Below are 22893 nucleotides of genomic sequence, written 5' to 3'. Positions count from 1 at the left end.
TTCAGGTTTTCAGAAGCTTCTCTCACCAGTTTTTTTTTACATGCTATTCGGAGCAGTCCACCACATTGCTGGTGAACAGAAAATGAATGTGTCATAGCAGAAAAACCTTTGGTTGTTGCAGCAGAATTAATTAAATTCGTTTTATATACAAACTCCTAAATTTTACAGACAAATTCTAAACCCGTTTCTCAAGTCCAGTTTGTCATTTTGCTAGTCATGCACTCTAATGATTCATATTCTTGGAAGCGACAGCTGAGTCAGTATTTAAGGTTATGTGTCATCTAATGAACAGAAGTCAGCTGCCAATCAAACTCTTGAGGACGTGCAATCCACTTAATGTGGGCACTTGTTTCCGTTTTTGTTTTGTGTATGTTACATAGTTCATGATAGATGATAGCACATGTGTGAACACACAGAGACCCATTTCTGAACAAGAAGATGTGGTGGGCATCTTGGGGGCAGCTAGTGTGTGAATGTACAAAAGCACTTGGAGAAGAAAAGTTGGTTATTTGTCAAAGACTTGAGCTCTTTGAGGTGTGTCCTCAAATACACATCCATTACCTATCTTTTTGTATTTTCTATCAGTTTTGTGTATTAATTTCATCCCCACTTAATATGCTCTACATTATAGAGAAAGATACACAAATGTAGCTCTGAAAAGAGAGGTTATTCACTGAGATTGTCTAAGAATTTTTCAGGAATTAGTATGATGTATGTTCCAGCTACTTCCCAAAGGCATAGGAGGCAGAATTGGAAGGAATCCAGGGTGATTGCCCTGTATACCTATTTTGCCTAATATACATAGGTCTTTCTTGTCAGCTCTGACTATTTGTTAAGTTTGCCTTTTGATAGGGCTGTTGTAATAGTAGCCTTGTTGCTAATCAAGACTGCTGACATTCAGTTTGTCGAGTCTTGCAGAATGTATTTGTCATGTTGAAAAGAAGCATGTGTAACTGGAGGCATATTCTCCAAACTAGAACAAAAGTTAGCAATCAGTATTACAGTAGTCTCAAAGGTGAAAACAGATTTCTAGTCTATAGAATATGTGTATTGCTGTGTAATTTGAAAATAAATATAACAAAATTATGGTAAAATGAATGTATGTGCTATAAAGATTATTTATATATACTGAAGTAATTCCATAGAGAAAAAGTAGAAATTCACTTCATTCGCTTATTTAATGAAGCAGTAATTTTGAGATGTGATTAAAATTTTAATATTTTTTCACTAAGTGGCTTACCATTTGTCTGTATCATAGATATGATTTGGCTTTTGGCCATCTCAATTCTATACTTTGCAGGCATGTCATATCTCTTACTATTTAAATCTTGCATTAATCTCTGGACAAGAAGAGTTTCTGCCTATGCTTACCTTCAGGATAAATCACAGGGTATTCTGTGTGGGTGTCTCTGTCTGGGACTTTTTGACTAGAAGCTTTTCAGCCCTGGCACTGCTGTTAGTTTAGGGGAAGTACAGAGCCACACAAGTTGCTGGTTTGGGGCTGAACTGTGGTAGGTAAGAAGTCTGTGTTGCTTTTGTGACATGACCTAGAGTAACTTACTGTGGTTTTGAAGAGAGATTGGATTTATACTTTAGCACTGCCAGACTCAGAACATAATGAGTCTTTTCTTTCCATTATTTGAACTGTTAAGAAGAGCAGAAGAGCATCTCTTTTTTTTCTTGGCCGTCAGTATTGGAGGTTAGCCACATGAGAGTGGAAGGGTGTGCTAAAGGAAGCAGAAGCTGAAATACTAAGGAAGTCTTACAGAAAGAATTCTTAAGGGTAACTTGATTGAAAGAGAAAAATGTTACACATTTACTTGAAGATGCAGTGGAAAAAAAGTTATACTTTTCTATGGCCAGATCCAGTCGTTAGTATTTTTGTCAGAGTAAGGTCTTTATGTTGATTCTTCATAAACTTCTGTTGTGACAATTCTTAGGTACCTAACATAAAAGTAATGTCATCCACAAACGACAGGAGTGTTCTTGAGGCTGTCTTCATGTGTGACTGGTTGTTATTGGTATGTTGTAATGACACCTCTAATATTAAAAAAAAAAAAAAAAAAAAAAGATCCCATTATCAACTGTTTGTTTTAAGGGAATAATCAATAAGTTCCTTTGTAGAAAAATTGAGAGATGGTACATATTCAAGAAAAAAACATATTAATCAAGACATCAGTGTGTGTCTGTTTTCAGTAGTCTGATGCACCAGAAGCCATTTATGAAAAAATGCTCAGATGAAGAGATCATAAGGTCTACTATTTCTAAAGCCCCATTGAGCTAAGCCTGGGTGAAATGGGGTTAATTTTCTTTATAGCAACTCCTGTGGTGCTGTGTTTGGGATCAGTGACACAAACAAGGCTGATAGCACACCAGTGAGTTGGCTATTGCTGAGCAGCACTTGCACACCATCAGTCAAGTTTCTCTTTTCCTACTTTTCTCTCGAGTGACTCAGCTGTGGGTAGGCATGGGATTGGGAGGGGACACAATCCAGGCAGCTGGTTCAGGTTGACAAGAGGACTATTCCATGGCATGGAATATCATGCTCAGCAATAAAAACAGGGGAGGAGGTTTTAGGGGAAGTAGCCATTGCTTAGAGACTAGCTTGGGCTTTGGTCTACTTGTGGGAGATGGTGCGTGATTGTCTTTGCACCTCCTGTTTTACTTTTCCTTCCTCTTTTCTTCACTTATTAAACTGTGTCTTGACTCACAAGTTTCTTCCCTTGGGTCTTTCTGTTGTCTCCCTTTGTCCTGCTGGGGGCTGGGCAAGGGATGAGAGGCTGTGTGATCCTTACCTGCTGCCCATTGTGAGCTCACCATGCCACAGAGCAGCATCTATCAGGATGAGCTTCTCCAATGGGCAGTTCTGGAGTGCAAAGTGGGATACCAAACACGTGTTTAATGATGTAGGTTTCTCTTATGCACATTTATGGGGAAGTCTTCATGTGAATTCAATAGATGAAAGAAGAGATAATTAATTTAATTGTTTTGAACTTCCTATCAAAATTGTTTGGTGTTCAATTGCAACATTGTTTCTTTTAAACTTTTTAATAGTGCGTCTTTTTTCTTGTTAACTGCTACTATTGTTTACATGATCTTGGCTGGCCATTTATGATATCCAGCTAAACTAACAAAAGTGCACATGAAAAATACACATACAGCCATAATATGTAGATGTAGTGAGAATAACAAAGAGAAAAATAATACTGAACTGAAAACAAGCAGGGGGTTGAAAAATAAATTCATATGAATAATGATGACTGATTGGATTCTGCACTCTTTCAGATTTCTTAGATAAAAACGTAATCTAGAACAGTGAGGGCCACTTAATATTAACATTATTGTTTCCTTATAGCCGTTCATTGTTTACTACATGAAATAACAGTGTTCTGCAAAGTCATATCCTATACGAGAGAATTGTATACAGCTACTCTGTGGGTCTGTCCTGGGTACATATTGTAATTTTGGTGTCATTGCTGTAGTAAAGTAATTTAAGTGCAAAATCTCCTAAGATCGCTCATTTAAGCTTAGTGTTTGTGGAAAGTAGAGTGCTTTTACACTAGCTCTGTCAGGTCGCTACTTATTTTTTATTGAGTCTATTCCAGAACACTTTTCCAGCACTTTTGAAGCACATTTTCACCTAATACTTGACTGCACAGGCTAAATCATCATACTTCAATACGGTCACTTTGTATTTGATAGATATCAGGCAGGAATAATTTGTATCTGATGTCTGTCAAAGGGGTTGAAAAACTCTGTGTTGTTGTTTTTAGTTTGGTGGGTTTTGTGGTTTGTTTTTGTGTTTTAGTGTTAATATGATGAGTATCTAAGAAAAATTAAGTCATCAGGGCAAGGGGCAAAACTCATTAAAGTCAATATCGTCCCATTCATTGCAGTAACTATGCCAATCCTAGTGAAACAGTCCCTCTCAGGATGGGCTTGAGGACATACTGACAAGTTTGTGGTGGGAGGGAGGACTGAGAGTGAAGTACCACGGAGGTAGATAGGTCAGACGTTTCAGAGGTGGAAATTGATAGAAGGGGAGCAGCAGTGCTTGAAGGCATATGCTGTTATACACACAAGATGGCATATATTTTATTTTGAGTGATATCCAGTGCCTCAGTTTAATAGGGTGGATAACAAAGGCAGAAAGTTAGGATTTAAAATCAAAGTGCTGTGGGTTACATGAAGAAACTAACCTTTACTAAGTCAGAGTAGCAAAAAGTGATTTTTCTGTGTCTCAGGACTGAAATAATTGCTTTACTAGAGGATACAGTGTATGAAACTGTAATATGGAATTTATAAATGTGTTCTTGTTTGAAACAAATAAATAGAACTAACAGACTTTTCAGCAGTTGCTCATCTAGATTTACTGTAAATATTAAATGTTGCAGGTATACTCAAAAAAATACATGAGACTGAAAATATTTAGTGTTTTATAGATTCCTTGAATAAGTAATATAAACTGATTATCTGTTGCTGTGAATAATGAACAAAGTAAGTCAGACTTGAAAATGTTTCCTTGAATGCCAGTAGGAAAAATCTGAAACAATCAAGAACAGAAAGATTTATGTGTATGGATTTGATTATTAAAACATTAATGACAGTGAAGATGAAAATATCATTTATCTTGGTTTGAGGAAATTCTGGTTCTGCTTGTGATAACTGGCAACATCATCAAAACAACATCTGTTACACTGTGAACTAAGCTGAAGAATACCTGAAAAAATCTTAATAAGGAATTTTCCCTGCACCTTATGTATACTTGGAGAGAAGAAATATTTTTTCTTTTCATTATTGGCTAAATGTTGTTTTTTAATCAGCAGTGTTTTTTTAAAAATATTTTAAAAAACGGTAATTGTGTTATGAAAATTTTTCTGAATTTGTGTACTAGTCACTTTTGAAGTTTTAATTGTATTTATCTATGATTATGTGTTCAATTAGAAAAAGCAGAGAACAAAATTTTGTGAAATCAGTATAGCTGTTATATGCTAGAGCCACATATATGTGGGTAAAGAATAATGGGTTTTTTTTGTGTGACAAATCTATTTTTGTATGAAAATTTTGTGGAAGGTAACTGAATAAGAAAACCCTTCCCAACCCCCCCTTCCCCAATGTAATTTGTTACAAAAGCTGCTATTATTTTGCACAATTGGATACAATATGACTAAAAGTCTTTCTTAATGAGAAATGATATTGTTCTAGGCCAGAAAACAAATGGAAAATCAATTTTATTGGAAGTTAATTTTAAGGAAATGAAAGGAAATGCTAAGACAAGCTATTTTTTATGCCATCTTACTTTTAATTTTCAAAAATTATTTTTTTCTCACACAGAGAAAAAATAGTGTAGAAACTAATATCTTGAAATTTCTTTTGACTTAGGAAAAGCTGACCAAGAGACTCCTGTGGCAGGAGATAAAGACATAAACCAGCCTTCCAGTAATCAAAGTATACAAGCAGAGATACAAGAGCAGTCCATCTGGGGAAATTGCACTGATGGTGACCTCATCAGAAGTAAGTATTTCCAGAACAAATTGCTGCTGTTGAGGCTTGCTTTCACAGTGTAACAGGATACTGCTTGTTGACTCTGTTAAATGTGTGTCAAATGCAATTTTGTTGCAACTGTAATGCACATCTACTGAATTTATTTCCCAGATTGACTCCTGTCAGCATGCATAAGCAACAAGTATAAGGAAAGGTGTGATTCTAGTGGTGCAGTATGGGATAGACCTCTGTAGCACCTCAGCTTTTAAAGCCTTAACGTTACATTCTTCTCTTGTCATTAATAGTACCATAGTTAGTACTGCATGTATGCAGCTGTGCTAGGTGTCATCACCCTCAATTTCCCAGGTTACACATATATATATAAGCAGCAGAGTAAACTATGCTGAGAGCAGTTGTTTCCAGGTGAGTACTGGTCAGGTGTAAGTTTTTTAAGAGTTTTGAGTCCTAAAGCAGTTATTTTCTAAACTAGAAGAATGCTGTAAGGTAAGGTTTTAGACCTATACTGTGAAATTGTGGAGTTTTTAAATTAGTCTTTACAGGTCCACATTCCTAGTGTATGTCCTGTATGCTTTAAACATAAAAAGGCATGCAAGATTACTCCTATTTTCCTGTCGTGGACTGAAAATCATATGCTATCCAAGGCACTCTCCTAAGGCAAAAATATTTCAGCCAAATGCCAGAGGTAATACTCAATAATGCTCTAAAATTCTGTGAATGCTTGAATGTTAGTTGCTCAAGGGAGGGGCAGCATGAGGAACTGTTCTCTAATTATTGGGTGTATTCAGAAAGAAAATGGACTAAATGTAGACTGGTGCTCCAGCTCTCTTGAGGTAGTCTGATCACACATTTCAGCAATAGTCTCTCTTTACAGTACACACTATATTGTTGACAGTGGGGTAAATTCATATTTCTGAACCTGCTGTTGTCAAAACTGATGATTTTTTCCTGCAAATAAAATCTTCTTTTTAGGTAGTTTTTTCATTAGTTTTGTTATTTTGCTTAGTTGTTTTTTAGTCTTATCTATACATTCATCTTCTCCAGAACTTTGTATTAGCATTTGAAATTCTTTTCAAATCTTAGTTAATCCTTTTTATTTTCTAAATAATTAATCCCAGTAAATGCTTAGACCTCTAATGTATTGAATAGTTACCTAGATCCTTTACAGGAAACTTGAATTTAACATGTCAGATATTTATCTAATGATTTAAAATAATTCTTAAAGGGCTACAAACAGGGAGAATTGTCCCGCACAGCTTGAGAGTTTAGTTAGTCCCAAATTAAGAAGTTTAATATTTTAAACCTAACTGTCCCTGGACAAGCAATTTCTTTGTGCTTATGTTGAGGATATGGAAAGGTGTGTATGGCATCTTCTGCTTTTGGAATAGTCTCCTCATTCCCTCTTCCTAGAAGTTTCCTTATTCCCAACCCATGCAGATTCATTTCATAGCAGTTAGCAGCATGCCTTAACTATGGAGGAAAGAGGAGCAGGCACTGTAGGGTGATTCTGTGCATCCTCTAATCTGTTCACCACCAAGACACACTGCAGTGGCTGCACTGGGGACTGTGAGGAAATGATACATTTTTTTCAACATACAGCAGAAATTGCAGCAGATAGTGGAAACTCCTAGTAAAGTGACTTGATGATTATATGTAGTTATATCTCTGTGTTGGGAGGGTTAGTTGCTGCTGAATTAAAAAAAAAAAAAAAGAAAAAAAGAAACAAGGAAAAAGGGAAAGATAGGATAAAATGTAGAGGTAAAAGGAACTGTTCCAGTGTGCATGATGGTCCTCATCCTGCAGTCATGAGTAGCTTTACCTCTGACTTTGTGAAAAGCAGGTTTAGGTGAAAGCTATAAGTTTCTAAAACACTTAGTCTTAATAAGTGTGTAGTAGAGGCTTTATTATGAGTTATATTTGATTAGATGCTATGATGCAAACCTCTCCTTGCTTCAGATAATCTGTAATTTAAAGTCTAGATGGAAGAAACAAAAATTATGAAATCAAAGCAGTTTCTTTTTGTTTTGGTTTGGTTTTTTTTTGGTGGAGTGGCTTTATGAGTAGAGAAGTTTTTTCTCCCTTTAAAAATTGAGGAGCAGTGCTTGACTCAGTTATATAATTTGTAGTTTGCAGAAGTTTTACAACTCAATATATCTAGGAGCCACGTTTGAAAACTAGAACAAATGCAGCAAACATAAGCTTTCTTATCACAAACTTTACTTAGGTATTTAATGTAAAAAGTAAGTATTGTAGCTCAGAATGGTTTTGTTCCAACCAGATCTATTACCCCACCAAAGTTGACAGACTATTGCATATTGAAAGAAGTTTGAGGTTAGAAATAAACAGTGTTTTGATTTAAAACTCTTCCTAAAAATCGTTTCAGATAGTGCATACTTCACAACTGTTCAGCACTATCCTAATGATTCAGTTTCTTTTTTTCCCATACAGATTGTTTTCCATCCCCACAGCTGATACATACTCCATTTGTCTTAGCATTAGCTTTTACTTTATAAATGTTTCCAGCATTTAATTTCCAAGGTTTTCCTTGTTTGCAGCTGTTTTATCCTGCTGTTATATGGAATTAGATTAATCAGTCAGTTTTACTGGCACACTAACAACGAAGTCCAGTGTTAGAGCCCCTGTAATGACTTCATTATGTATGATTTCTCATTTGCACTTGTGAACTCAGTTTACCAGGCAACATCAATAAACTAAAACACTGCCCCCGTTTTCCACAGTAAGATGTTTTATGTTCACCTTGCTTTGCCCTTTCCGTCCTTTTTTCAAGCTCCCTTTTTTAACCTCCAGAGATTTCCTCCAGATTAGCCTTTTCCCCACCTCGTTTGGAGCATCCCTTCTCCTCATTAATGAAAATTCTCATAATATCCTGGGTAAATGGTTAACCTTATGGGAAGCCTCAACCAAGGAATTTATTGTTTTTGAAGAGAGTTTGAGAGTCAAAAGATTACTGTATACTGACATATAAACAATGAAGGGCTATATAAAAGGGAAGCAGTTGTTTTACCTTTCTGTAGTAGTTGTTAATACACTTGCATAACTGTTACTGGAAGACTGTTCAGTTGGAGAAGGGTCAGGGGAGAACCACAAATATCTCAGGAATGACTAGAGTAGTTGAAAATATGCCATATTGTGGAAAACCTGCTGGAATTCAATCTGTTTGGTGTTAACAAAGGGAATAAAGAGGGGCTTTGCCTAGTCCCTAAGAAGCATGCCACAACAAACAGAAATTTAGTAAGGCAGTGCTTCAATTATAGGAAGACAAAGAGAACAAAATATAGTATCAGGAAGTTCAGTTAGACTAGGAGTAAGGTGTACATTTTTAACAGAATATTTGAGAACAGGAAAAACTGCCAAATCCTTCGTTGCTTTATGTGTGTTAAATTGTCTTCACAAGGTGACAACTGCTATCCATATCCTTGAATTTTAGAACCTGAGTAAAGAAGAGATCCACTTTCCATAGTGGTTCCCCCAGTTGGGAAGACATATATTTTTCAGTAGAGTTATTCTTCAAAAAAATGTTGAGACCTCTTCCCTTCACAGGCACATACATATTTTTTATTTTATTTCTTGCTGTAGAGGTTCTGCTTTTCAAAAGAGCTTTAGAATAACTCCATCTGCTATCTTTTTTGGCAGTGCATTTAAATATCTGCAAACACCTTCTGCTTATTTTCATTGTATGGTCTGGTGGCCCATAATGGAGTGGTTCTGCTTCTGTTATCACTCACTGCTGGCAAGTGAGGAGAAGTGCATGTTAAACATGAAGCAGGGTAACCTGTGGCTATAGGAATAAAGCCATAGCAGTTTTTGCTGCTCTGTGTTACCACAATGCTCTGCTTTGTTCTCTGGAAGAGGTATAAGATTTTTTTCCCTCTTAGAGAAAAAAAGGCTATAAAGATGGATTTTAGAATATTTAGGCAGGATTTTTGTAGAGGACACTAGGTTATCTTCAATGTGTGTTGCTATGCAGGGAAGGGAATGTTTAGGAGGGAATAAAATGCCAGTCTTGAACACTATTTGCTTGTGAGGATTTAATCTCCTTTCCAGTTCCCAAGCAGAACCTTAGCTATGTGATATTTAAGAAAACAAAAAACATCGACCATAGATTCAAATTGTCATGAATAATTGATTAATAATAATCCAATTCTGAAGATTAAATACCTAAAATATGCCCATGTTTTACAGATAGAAAGGTCATTGCTATCCATCATTTTCTAGCTTCAATTGTCTCTTTCTCCTCCATGGAACACCCTCCTGATAAGAGTGGTTCTTCAGAGAAAGGGATACTTCTTTCTGCTCTGTGGGGATAAAACAATTTCACATGGTCTTGTGGCCACTATTTTATTTACTATGCTCTTCTGGAATAAAAACCTATATATTTTTATCTTTTCGTTTTCTATATTTTATGTTATCATTTTTGCTTTACATGATTATGTATTTAATTTTAAGGTTTGGAGATTCCTTTCTTTGTCTATCTGCATGAGTGATTTCTGTAGTTTATGTTATGTTGTTTGTATTTGGGTTTGTTTTTTTGTTTTTTGGTTTTTTTTTTCCAAACAAGAAGTAGATAATCTGCTGTTAAGAGTCTTTGTTTTGTTTGATTTTAATCCAGATATCTTTTCTTGGCTGTTCTATGATGCACAGCCATCTTACAATTACTGTGATTTCAGATGATCCTGTTTATTCTGTCTATAAAATAATGCAAAGTGCTTGAGTTAAATGGTTCTTTTCAAGGCTAGAAAGTATGACTTATACAGTCTTCTTGCAGCATAACAGTGTGTGACTACAGAATTGTGTAGAATAGATTAATGGAAAGTATTCAAAATATATTACTGAGTTTGAAAGGTGTATTCTATTAGTTAAAGTAGTGATTTATGTACAATGTTCCAAACAGACCCAGGTATAAAAATCTGTTAACCTATGAATGAACAAAACTTAATCAGTTCAATATTTATACAGCAGCACAGTATTTGATATTTGGAACCTTCTTTTAAAAAAGATTAATCTTTGAGAAATCTGGCTAGTAGATGTAATAGAGGAGTACAGGTCCTCCCTGAGAACTGCTCTCAGAGACTTTTTAATCCTCTCCCCAGCAGAGAACTAGCATGTGTTGCTTCTGTTTCTCCCCTTACTGCAACTGCTCCAAAAGTCTTCGAAAAACTTCTCAGGCCTATTAAGTGGCCTTGTGAGTTGCACAATCAAAGCCTTTCCCTTTGATTTTCATTTTACTTTCTCCTGGGTAAAGAGGGATTTTCAGAGATAGCTGTACCATTATAGTTGCAATCTTCAGAGCCTGACTGGGTCTTTGGTGTTAGCCTGGAAAAAAGGAGGCTCAGGGGAGACCTTATCACTCTCTACAACTGCTGAAAGGAGATTGTGGCCAGATGAGGGTTGGTCTCTTCTCCCAGGACAAGGGAACATAGTCTCAAGCTGTGCCAGGGGAGGTTTAGGTTGGTCATCAGGAAGAATTTCTTCACAGAAAGGATGATCAGATGTTGGAATGTACCTCCCAGGGCTGTAGTGAAGTTAGCAACCCTGGAGATATTTAAGGAAAGAGTGGACATGGCACTTAGTACCATGATCTAGTTGACATGGTGACATTCTGTCATAAGTTAGACTCAGAGATCTCAGAAATCATTTCCAACCTAATTGATCCTATGTGATTCTGTGTTTACAGAAGTCACTGTGAAATGGCCCGAGTGTTGCTGAAGTTGTAGTCCCCTGTAAACCGAGCTGCTGCAAGGTGCATATGTTTTCTGTGTATCGTCTTCCCTTCAGCTCTTCATTGAATGCTGTAAGGAAATGCAGCTAAAGATGGACTGAGGTAGATGAGGAATTTGTATACTCTGTTGTCACTCCATGTCAAGAAATAAACTTCTTCCTGTTGATACATTTACAGAACAGTAGTCAAACTTCAGTGAGAACTTTAAACTGTTCCAGATGGCCAAAAGATAGATGTGTGTATTCTGCATATCACTTATAGCCAGAATTACTTGGAGCTTTTTAGTTCCTGTTTTATTTTACTTCTAACTCTCAAAATGTTATCTGAATTCATGGTCTGAGGCTGAGAAAGTTTGGATGGCAGTAATCATCAGTACCAGACAAAGGTGAAATTTAAGTAATGTGAAGATTACTGTGCTGCTGTGTTTGGGCCTGAAGTAAATTGTATCTTAATTTCAGAATATTTTCCTGTGTTCTATTGGTACCGTCTCAGAATTAATCACTCTGTTATGCCTATATGGGAAAGAATAGTTATATTCTTTTTCTGATTAGTTCCTCATATAGGGGGAAAAAGTAGAATATGCTTGTAGTAGCTCCCTAAAAAGGAAGAATTATAAAACTCTTGACTGCATTCTATGTGAAATATTATACTACCAAAGCAATGAGTCAGTGTGGTTTTAGTTTTCTGTTTTCAGTACTAAGAGTCAGCCATATTTAGCAAAGAAAACACTAAATTACAAAGTGCAAGAAAGTGTCATTATCTAAGACATACTTTTAAGAACCTGTCTGCTGGTAAAAATGTCATGAACTTAAACCATGGCAAAATATCTTTTTAGATTTAATTTTGTATTTTCTCTCATGGGTGTGAAAAGCTTGGAGTAGGTTTATACACCTCAAAGGTAGTACTGTATATTGTGTTTACAACAAAATAATTAAATGAATTCTCCAAAATTTAAAAATAAAAATAGTTTTAAATATTTTTGAATTTTATATGTATTGATAACGTGAAAGAGGACGAGGGACCCATGGTCACAGGATAAGCCTTAGTAAAGTAATCGTAGTTCAACATTTTTCTTCTTTATATAGCTGCATAGAGGAAAGATAGTTCTGAATACTGCTTACTTCTTATGCATTCTGATAATATGATATCTATAGTGCAAAGAACCCACAAGTACCTTTCCCTGAAGGTATTTTTATAAAAGACAAGGAAAAACAGGAGTCTATGACCTATTGGTATCTTGTTGTGGTGTGGTTTTCTGTTTTCCCTTAAAAAATTCTTCATAATCCAAACCCAGAGGAGCCTTTTGAAAAACATTAAAATGTCAAACAGCTGTGGTCACACAGGCTATTTCTAATACCAATATTTAAAAATCATTTTACTGACGAAGTAGGCCTCCAGATATATTGAGGCTTGATTTAAGAGAATGATTAATTATTTCTACCTGAGCCTTAACTCTGTTTGAATGAACTGTAGCATTCTGGCGTGTGAGAAACATTTTTGTGTGGAGACTGCTCTTGAAGTTTGTGATTATAAAATGTAGACTCATACATCCTAACACAAGAACTTTTCAAGTTCTGACTTTGTCTGGACTCATTAATTTTAGAGGCTTAAATTTTACTTTTAAACTTTCTTCCCTCAAATTCTATGCAGTATCTCAATTATCATGTTTTCTCTTTGAACTATAAATATTATAATACTTGTTTGGAGAAAATTTAGCAATGCTAATATTAATTACAGCAGAATTTCAGCTGAGAGACTATTTCCTGTTGCAAAGGTTCCTCAAGTTTAAGTGAGTTTTTGGATTTATAACTCAGACTTAAGGTTGTATAATGTTTGCATAAAATGTTAAGAAGTTTGCTTTTGAGACAAGTCAGGTAGAGCAGACTGTTAGGCAAATCTATAAAAAAATGGCCTATAAGTCAGATATGACCTTCAGGGCAAGTTTTTTGCTGCTGAGAGACAGCATAAACTCTTTGCCCATTCTTTGGCAGATCAGGGGCAAACCTGTCTTCAGGTACAGGTAACTCTGAAGTACATCTTCAAAAATAAAACCTCTTAGCCAGTTAGAAGACATCTATCCTTCCCAATATACTTTCTTCAATAGGACAGGTGCATATTTTGACTGTATACCATAAGTTGCAAGCTGAAATAAAATTCATATTTTGACAGAAAAGCAATGAAAGGTTATGATACTGACCAGAATTGGCTGTAAGAGCAGTGTCAAACCAGAATGGAACATCTTTTAGGTCTGTACAATTCAGGAAAACAGGAGATCAGTGAACAATACTCTTTTTGCTTGAATTTCAAAATGAAAGAAACTAAGATTTAGTGAGAAGATTTGGGATTAACCTGCCTGGAGATCAACCTCAGTTTTTCACAGAGGTCATACAGAAAAATATTTGGACGGTGGGGCGGGATACAGAGCTAACTTTGGATAGTATATATGTAGTTTTCTTACAGGTGATTTTATCAAATTACACCATCTCATTTAGTATTTTGCAGCTCACTTTGTAACTATGACTTTGTGAAGTATTTCCCTACCTCAGTATATATATTCTTTTTTACTGTGTCATGACTTTCTAGTGGTGAGTCACTATCATATTTATAATGTAAAATCAGTATTGGTAAATAGTTTTATACAGTAATAGATCATTCACTGGGACTGTATGCTAATCATGCTATGAAGTAACTGAGAGTGTACATTAAGGCAGCCGAAGTAGCTGTAAAGATCCCCTTGGTTTGTAAGAGCCTCCTGTACAGCCCTTCTGTAAGTTGTTCTGTGCTGGATCAAATCCTGGAAACTTGCAACTAGTGTGAGTTTTGTATTTACAACAAATAAGACAGTGTTTAACTTTGGAAATATGGAAGGGAGAAAAACAACTCACAACACTTTTTAAAGGAGGAATTCTAGTAAAAGGTTTCTGTTTTTTATCCACTCCTCTTCTTATTCCACTCCTTTGACTGTTACTTGATATACTTCTCTGTCCACTTGATTTTCTGATTCCCATTTGTAACATATTATTATGCCTGAGGAATCTTTTTCTTACAATTTAGTTGACAGGGTCAATTTTAAGGAAATCACTATTTGGTTTTGACTGTTTGTATTATTACAGAGCATCTGCTACTCTAGCATTTTCAGAAGAACAGTGAGATCCCATTTGCTGTGCTGTGCTCCCTCCTTGAACAAGAGAAAACAACCTGTCAAAAGCTTTTGTTCGTTATCAAATCAGCATCCACACCAGAGATTCTGCTGTGATAGCTGGAATAGGCCAAGAAGTTCAGGTCTCATTATTAATATTTTGTTGAATTTTTTTAAAGCAGGTCCTTATGGAAAAGGAGAGAAGACTTGTTTGATAGCACAGGGAAGGTTTTGATAGAATAATACTCTTTCAAATAATATACTTTCAAAACTTAGAGAAAGAAGTGCATTTCACAATGGCTGTAATGGAATGGCACTTCAAAGTATTGATTAAAAAAATATTTTTTTAGAATTTAGAGTAATTTTGGAAGAAAGTAAAGGTTATCAATCAGTGATATGGTGGAATCAAAGTTGGAAGAATGCCGAAGTTTGTTTCCATTTTAAAATAAATTACTCTGTACCTTCTTTCCCATATTTGCCTTATAAAGTAAAAGAATAAAGAAAAGACTGACCCATCCCTATAATAATTCCGATGCTAAGCCATTTTTCTCTTTTGTGTTTGCATCATTTTCTCTAGTGCCCCTTTTTCCGATTTTTCTTGTTTGTCTGTTTGCTCGCTTGAACAGTCCTTTGTTTCCCTGCTCCTTTCTCGACTACAATGACAAACCTGTAAGTAATGACAGCAAGGTTGTGCTTGGAGGCTGACTGGAAATGTTTTAAAGTGCTTCAGTACAAAAGCCTGTTTCAGCATCTATGTGTTAACATCAACATTTAAGCTTGTTTTTAGGTAGCAATGAACCTTCTTGTTAGCATGAGTAATCTGAGTATTGGAGAACAAACAGTGAATTAAACATTTTGTAAATATACTGTGCAATTCAGGCAAAACTCCCAGCTGTTAAATTTTACAACACACTATGAAACTCAACTTCTAGAGCGATATGATTATATGAGATTTAAATTTTCATAAAATTAAAAAAAAATATTAACCTAGTCTTAGTATGTAGCTACTGACAAAAGCAGAAAGTTAAAGACTGAAAATTGGGAAAGCCAATAAAAAGGATATATTTAAAAATAAAATATTGGTGATTTTTGAATAGTTTGGTTTCTCTGTACTGTACAGAAACAGGGAATTTTGGCTAAATTATCATAGTGCTAATTAAATAAAAGGTAGTAGAGAAATATTCCACTGTGAGTTGTTAGTTCCAGCAGCCTCAGAAAACATTATGGTACAGTAAAATGTAGCCAGTTATACTGAAGGAACATGAAAGAAAAGGGTGCTGGAATTAATTCCAAATGGCAGATAACATGGCAGATTGCCAGGACTCTTCAGAAGAGTGGATATGGTAGTAATAAAGAAAAGTGTAGTTCTGCCCCCGTAGCACTTGTTTGAGTGGTTTCCTAAGTGTTTTTGTTTAGGGCCAAGAAATGCCAGCAGTGGGGCTGCGATGTTTGCCAGGCAGGGAATATCTGCACAGCGCAGGGGGATGGAGGCAGCAGTTGGCTCCCCCATCACCAGCCTGGTCAGTGCTGCTGTTGCTGAGGATGCTGTGAAAGCTTTTGTGTGGCTGAAGGCTTGCATGAGCAGCAAGGGAAGCTTGGGTGTGTTTGATGTAGTTGCTGTCTGTGCTATGCTCTATGTTGAAACTTTGTGGGTAAGAGAAGCTTGCTGTCTCAGCTGTGACTTTTTAAACTTGGAAAGGACTGAAAGAAGTAGCTAACTTCTAATTCTTTCAGTTAAAATGCTGTTTCTTTTCTTGAAATCTTTCAGCTTATTATAAAAACTTGTTACAAAATGTTTTTAAAATGTATAAATGGACATTTTTCAGTATTCAGAATAATACTGACACAGCACATATTTCATTGCTGTGTCTGCACTCCATTAAAAAAAAAAGTCATTGTAATTAGTGTGCAGAAGGATTTTTATTTTCTGTGAGTAAAGAGAAGTATGTCTTCTAAATAAGACAAAACAAAAAGATTAAGAAAAAGAAACGTGTTGCAAAAGGAACTGATTCCAAGCATGGAGCTAATTCAAATTTAAATGCTACTTAAAAATATTTTTAAACAAAAGATGAACCAAATAAACTTCAGTGGGTCAAATCGCATAGTTTTGTAAGGTGAAAGAACTATTTTTAATAGAGAATGAAAATAATTCCATAGGTAATGTGGAATGCTTTTAAACGTGCTGGAATGAGAATAATCCTTATCTGCATGTTAGAGATAAAAACTAGCATTTTACTGTTAATATTGTTTGGGTGTAACCATTTCATAGGGAATTATGTCTTGTTTCATGAACAGAGTGGAGAATCAGAATTTTAGCTCAGTTGTGGAACGAAAGAAAAAGGTTTACAGGTAATTTCATCCCATTGAAACAATTTATCTATTTCTTTAGCTAATCTTATGCTTTCCCATTGAGTTATTCTCAAGTTGAGAATTCCCAAATTCAGTTTCCCACTCAATTTTTGTGCTTGTCTCTGTTGGTCACTGATGTGACGCTGTATTTTTCTAACAGGACAGATTTGTAACTGTGTGGCTCAGATATCAGAGCTTTCTTGTGTATTGTTTGAGCAGCTTATGCTTTGCTTCCTTTCAGGAAACCAAGTGCATCGTTTTTACAGGAAGTTTGGTGTTCACCAGGCATGGTCAGCAGTCTGACTTTTGCTCTGCTCTAAGGGATGGACCTGTGAGCCACTGGCAAAAGCTCATTTAGCTTTTCTTTTTATTACTATATTGAATTCCCGTAATCGAAGTCATTATGAAAACTTGGCCAGGATGTGTGGGTTTTTCCAGCCAAGTCAGAAAGAGGTCTTGCTAGATCATTTTGTTAGAATGAGATAAATAAACATCTAAGTAAAAAATATTTGCCTTTTTTCCTTAGTATTGGTGACAATAATTGCATGTTGAGTGCATTCAATTTTGAATTTTACACACAAAGCTTAAAAGTTGAAACTGAGTTGAAAAGGGTTTATATTCAAAAAGACTCAATTGCCTTTTCCCTTAGCTTATAAAACAACTGTTGTTGAGTCAAAGTTAAACTGCTTGTGGGGTTGGGTGAGGAAGGGAAAAGAGAGCGAGCTCTGATACAGAGATTCAGCCTTTTAGTCCATGGTTGCTTGTGGCTTTGAATCTAGGGAAGAAAAAATGAGAATTTAGGTTTTTCAAGGACTCTGATAAGAAGAATTTTCAAAGCAGTCTCAAGAATCTTACTTGTACAGCTTGCACAAAAATATTTTGGGTTAGATGGTGCCTTATCAATTCAAGGTACGTCAAAGAGTTAGTTCAAAGGTAGGAAAGAGCTCTCATTTCTGGGTCATCCTGATGCCAAGCTGGTGCATTAGTGGCATACAGCAACCCATGAGACAGCATTGGTGGCAGCAGTTCTGCCTGGACTTTCTGTGTGCTATTCAAAATCTTTTGGTGACCTGGAGTCCCTGGAGTGCTTTGGGATGGGGAATCCCCACTCATCCAGCCCATGGGCATAGAAACCAGGTGGATTGGTGAGGGGTATCCTGTATCCATCTGCTAGACCCTGCTTGCTGTAAGGGAATTCTGGCAGCTGAAGGGCATTCATAAATGAGACTGAATCTTCTCAGGGTGTTGTCTGTGCACATAGATCCTGCTTCTCTTTCTCCTCACACTTTGCTTTTTTCAGGATCAGGTGGACATTTGCTGCTCTCTCTACCGTATTTCCACATCTTTTTTCTCCTACTGGCAATCTCTCTCTTAACTATGAAGTCTGCAGTTATGAAAAGATGGGTCATGAAGAGTTATTGTTGTGGACCTCAAGTTCTCATCCTGCTTTCTGAACATACAGTTTCCATTTTCCATTATGCTGCTATTGCTGAATGTGGATGATTTTTAGCCTGGGCTCCAGGATCCTCTCTGACCTCGAGCAGAAGGGGAGCTATTGCTTCAGCACCCAATCACCATATAAGTATGAAAAGTTTATCTTTATTATATTTCACTGCTTATCAACCAATTATTTATATAATTTAATTATTTTCTTACTTGTGAAATCTGTAGGAAATACTTCAGATTTACTGCGATTTTATTTGTGATTTTTTTTTTGTTTCTTCTTCCGTGCTCTTTTCCGCCCTCACAGACGTGAAATGGATTAGCTCTCTATGTATTTTTTGTCTTTGTCTCCTTCCCTTCCAATGCTGTCTTTTTCTGGGTGGTTCCAATCCGCTCTTTTTTCTTTTGATGTTTTTGCCCCGCTATTGTTTTAATAATGTAAAATTCCAAGTTTTGACCTGTTATTTGTAGTTAGTGTCCATTTGCTTCCTCTGTAACATTTTTCTTGCAGCTGTGCTTTTTTTTTCCCTTTCTTTCTTTCTTTCTTTGGTTTTCTGGTACTTTGTATCAGCCAATGCCAATCTTAGTATCAGCTGTAGGTTGCAAGAAAGAATAGTAGAGAGAAAATAAGTGCAGCAATGGAATCAAAAACTCAATTATTAATTTGTATATTACTGTATTTGTACTCATGTTCTGTGTTCTCCTGCCACCTTTTTATATAATTCTCTCTTTATTGCTGTTACTATGTTTTCACTCCTCTTTTTGATTTCTGCAATTAGTATTGTTAATAGTAGCATTGGATATTAAAATTATAAAGGTTGCAAAAAATAGTGCACTGAGAGCAGGTGGTCACACTTGAGGTGCAAGACTTTCTAGAATCTTCTGAAATTCTGTCACTTACATGAGTTGAAGATTAGAAATCAAGAGAGCAGTGAACATTAAAGGAATTGCCCATTCCAAGCATTTACTTTCAAATTCTTTTTAAAACCAAGTACAGCCAGTTTATATGCATGTTTTTGGTACGAGTTTAGCTGACCACTGTAATCTTGACATCTGGACGCTTGATAGATATGGTCAGTGGAAAATAAATCTGACCTCAGAATATCTTCCCGCTCAGAGGTGAATGCTGAATGGGCTTGGCTGAGAAGCTGTTGCCTCACCATCCCACATTCTTTCCTGCGGTGAAACAGAGTCTAGTTTGTCAGTGGTTGCTGGAGTTTTGAGGAAGGGAGAAGGAGGTGCTGGAGGCAAGAGGACCTGTTTGTTCACTTGCTTAGGTTACAGCTGTTAATGACATTGAGGTTATCTCTTCTGTCTGGTGCATCCTGCTGTGCCGCTTATGAGGCAATACCCAGCAAGTGATATCCTGTTGTTTGTAGCTTCTCTTTGATGTTTTTTAATGTATTTGTATTTGGGAACAAGTAACACAGTGGTGAGGGGCATCAAAACTGTTTCTAATATTTGAGACTTAATGTGTCTCAATTTCCATGGGACACCAGTGTGTCTTTATTCAGTGGTATTACTGTATGTTGTAGCAGGTAGGAATAGCATAACTGCTGTAATGTCACGCCAACAGCTTGGATTGCATTTAGTGGTTCATAAACTTTCTTTTAAAACTGGATCTCCAGAAACAAAGCATTCTGATCCTCAATGAGATGGATTGTATTGCACTCCTACTGCCCTTTATAATTTCAGGGCCTGTCTTCACATTTAGGAAATTGCTGATTATTTGTGTTGAAGAAATAGATTTCATTGTTTTAAGAATTAGCAAAAAGCTAATTCTCTGATTCTTAATGCATTGGTTATTCACTTCTCAGATCCAATGTTTTACAAGCCACTGTGCATTATAAAGGAAGATGTAACAGCAGCCAATCAAACGATAAAAAACCCCAAGTAGATGAAGATGCCTCTTAATAAATTACCTTTGTAGAAAACACAGGACAAAATAACATCTCACCTTAAATAAGAAAAAAAATCTTAAATTAACAAAAAAACAAATCAAAAATCAACCCACAAACTAGCAGCAACAACAACCAACCAAACAAACTAGCTGCAGTAGTAACTAATGAGTGTATTAAGCTCCATAAATATGCCCTAGGAGTGTTGGAATGGTGACCACGAGTAAACCTGTCATTCCATGTGTCTGTGCAACTGTTACCACTGCAGTTCATAGCTGTAATGCTATGAAACGCAAGAGCAAATACAGTACAATTCTTTTCCAGTCCTAGCAGAACGTGTGAGAAAAAAAATGGATGCAGAAACATTGGAAGTGGAAAGTTTGCAGAAAAATTTCCCACTTTTGAAAGCAACATTATGTAGGGATTTATTCCCCAAGTGTATGAATGTGTTGCCTATAATGCCCTGGTTTGTGTTTGGCTCTTGGTATTTTGTGGTGAGTTCCTGTTGTTTATTCTCAAGAATTGACAAATTACGCTACAGTAAGAACTGCATTCAACTTTATGTAGGTGTAGTTTAACAATCACCGTATTATGTGACTTATCCTTATTTCTAATTATATTGTTGTGAATTATCCTTATTTCTAATTATATTGTGATCTACCAAGAATTCCCAGATCATCTGCCAAGTTTATCATAGATGACAATATTTGCAGTCTCAGAAAAAACATGGATAATGACGGCAAGATGTGTGATAAAGAAGAATAAATTTCTGACAATCTAATGGTAATTAGAAGCCAAAGGGTATCTTGATTCTGAGCTAATTGTTGCAAGACAGGTAACTAAAAATGTTAGGGCATTTACTCAGTTTACCAAAGATTTAAAATTTGCTGTTGCAGTCATTAAAGAAAATCAGTGGGCATTTGTTCATTTTGCAAAATCACATTAGGTAGATGTAGAATTTGTAAATAGAGAAATTCACTCCATATTTTCAGTTGGAATGTTTATCAACTTTGTAAACCCTGGTTACCAGCACTTTTCATGCTTCTCTGTAGTAACTGCATCTCTCTGGGTATGTCAAAGACATCTTTATACAATTCCTGCAACCCTTCAAACAGTGTGTAAAGTCCTGCAGCGCTTCGGAAGGAAGGCACTGCAGGTGTCTGGGCACAGATATGAGAGCACTTTGGGCACTGTCTTGTGCACTTGGGTTGCTTCTCAACCTGTAAACACACATTCACACATTTGCCATTCTCATCCACCCTTTACCAAGTGAAAGATGACAGGATAAAATGCATTTTCCCTTTCCCCCTGCCAGCCTTGTTCTGTTATACCAGGTGTTCCTGGGATGTGCTCTCAGACGTATTCAAACAAAGTGCTCTCAGTGTGGGTCCTGTAAAACCTGTACCAGCAATTTTACTGCAGTATTTTCATTACAAAGGACATCCTGTTTCATAATAATATATTGTATTCATTTTGAAGATGTCTTCACGTCTTACAAGAAGGAATTCTAAAAAGTGGTTGATGCTGTTAGTTGATACTTTGTTTTCTTTGTAAAGTCAGCATGGTATAAAAAATTCAGTGTAAAAAAATGATTTTAAAAGATAGATGATGCCTTGATGGTACCTTGTTATTTAGTTAATGTATGCTTTCTGTGATATGGTAGCTGCAGTATATGCTATTTATGTCCCAGAAAATATTCAAAAATAATTGCTGACAAAAGCCACTTCACAGGTTGACTCAGAGGTACATCTTGTAATCTGAATGCTAATATTCTGGATAGCTAGACAGAGAAAACTATTGATGTAGTTTGAAGATCATATTAGAGACTAGTCAGGATTTAGTTAGAAAGTGGGGATGGAGAAAGATTGAGATACTTGAATTCTCCAAGTTTCACTAAAATAGTACGCTTATAGAGCGTGTAACACAATACAATATGTATTTTGGAAAAGTTAAGATTTTTTGCTAGCCAGTGGGAAATATTGCCTTTTATATCTAAAGAATTTATGTTTTCTCCAGAAATAATTTAGAATCACCTTAATTTTACTCTAGAATTCAGGCAGCCCCTGGTTTTACTGTGTTTTTGACTGTCATCTGCTTTATTTTCCCCCATAAGCTTAAATCAGTGTTACAAAGAAGCACTGATGAAAATCAGAGGCCTGATTCTTACCTCCCTTACATATAGTCTGTTCCATGTGATCCATACAGCAGGAGTAGGAGCAGTGTCCACAGAGATCAAACAGTTCTTCCAGCTCAAGTTACCATGTTGATCTTGACTTTCAGTGTTAGTGGGCCCAGTCAGGACCTCTGTATTTCAAAAAAAGTTCATCTTATTGCAGTTGCAACTGTTTTGGGAAGAGAGAAGTGTTAAGAGTATTGTCAAGTGAAACAATATATTTTCTCAATATTTGAAAATGCCATTACAGTTTTTGCAACCAGGAGTTGTGCATTTTATTCTTCCCACATCCACCTGCAAAAATACTGTTATTGTGGCCAGATTTGTCATCATATGTTTGTGTCATACATAAAGCAATAATTGTTCTTACCTCTCTGGATGTGTAGTCAGATAACTCAGGCTGTAAATTGGAAAGTATTTTTTCCATCATTTTCATTGGCCAGACTAGCAAACTCCATGGGCGTCAGTATCATCTGCCTTGGAATTGCTTTTGATGTGATTAGGCTACTAATTAACTGTCTCAATTCTTCTCTCCCTCCTGATATTTTCTTTTGATTCACTTTAACTCAGAGGAGTCGGAATTCTGTGTATTTTTGTGTTTTGTCTAAAATCCCTAATGATAGCTTAGACTGTCCTCTTTTGGTTGAGA

The 22893-nt window shown here is 36.1% G+C and overlaps 1 protein-coding gene across 3 annotated transcripts in view; it reads left to right on the top strand.

Moving 5' to 3' along the window:
• MDFIC (MyoD family inhibitor domain containing) overlaps positions 1 to 22893 on the top strand; it is a 52209-nt gene that overhangs the window by 8056 nt on the left and 21260 nt on the right. For all 3 annotated transcript variants that reach the window (XM_014887992.2, XM_088165472.1, XM_088165473.1), the window contains exon 3: positions 5383 to 5514. In XM_014887992.2, the coding sequence (XP_014743478.1) occupies positions 5383 to 5514 (132 nt within the window). The remainder of the gene's footprint in view (positions 1 to 5382; positions 5515 to 22893) is intronic.

Source organism: Sturnus vulgaris, chromosome 5, assembly GCF_052056855.1.
Source record: "Sturnus vulgaris isolate bStuVul1 chromosome 5, bStuVul1.hap1, whole genome shotgun sequence".
Lineage (NCBI taxonomy): Eukaryota > Metazoa > Chordata > Aves > Passeriformes > Sturnidae > Sturnus > Sturnus vulgaris.
The sequence above is the reverse complement of the archived record's forward strand: the minus strand, read 5'-3'. Positions and strand labels throughout refer to the sequence as shown.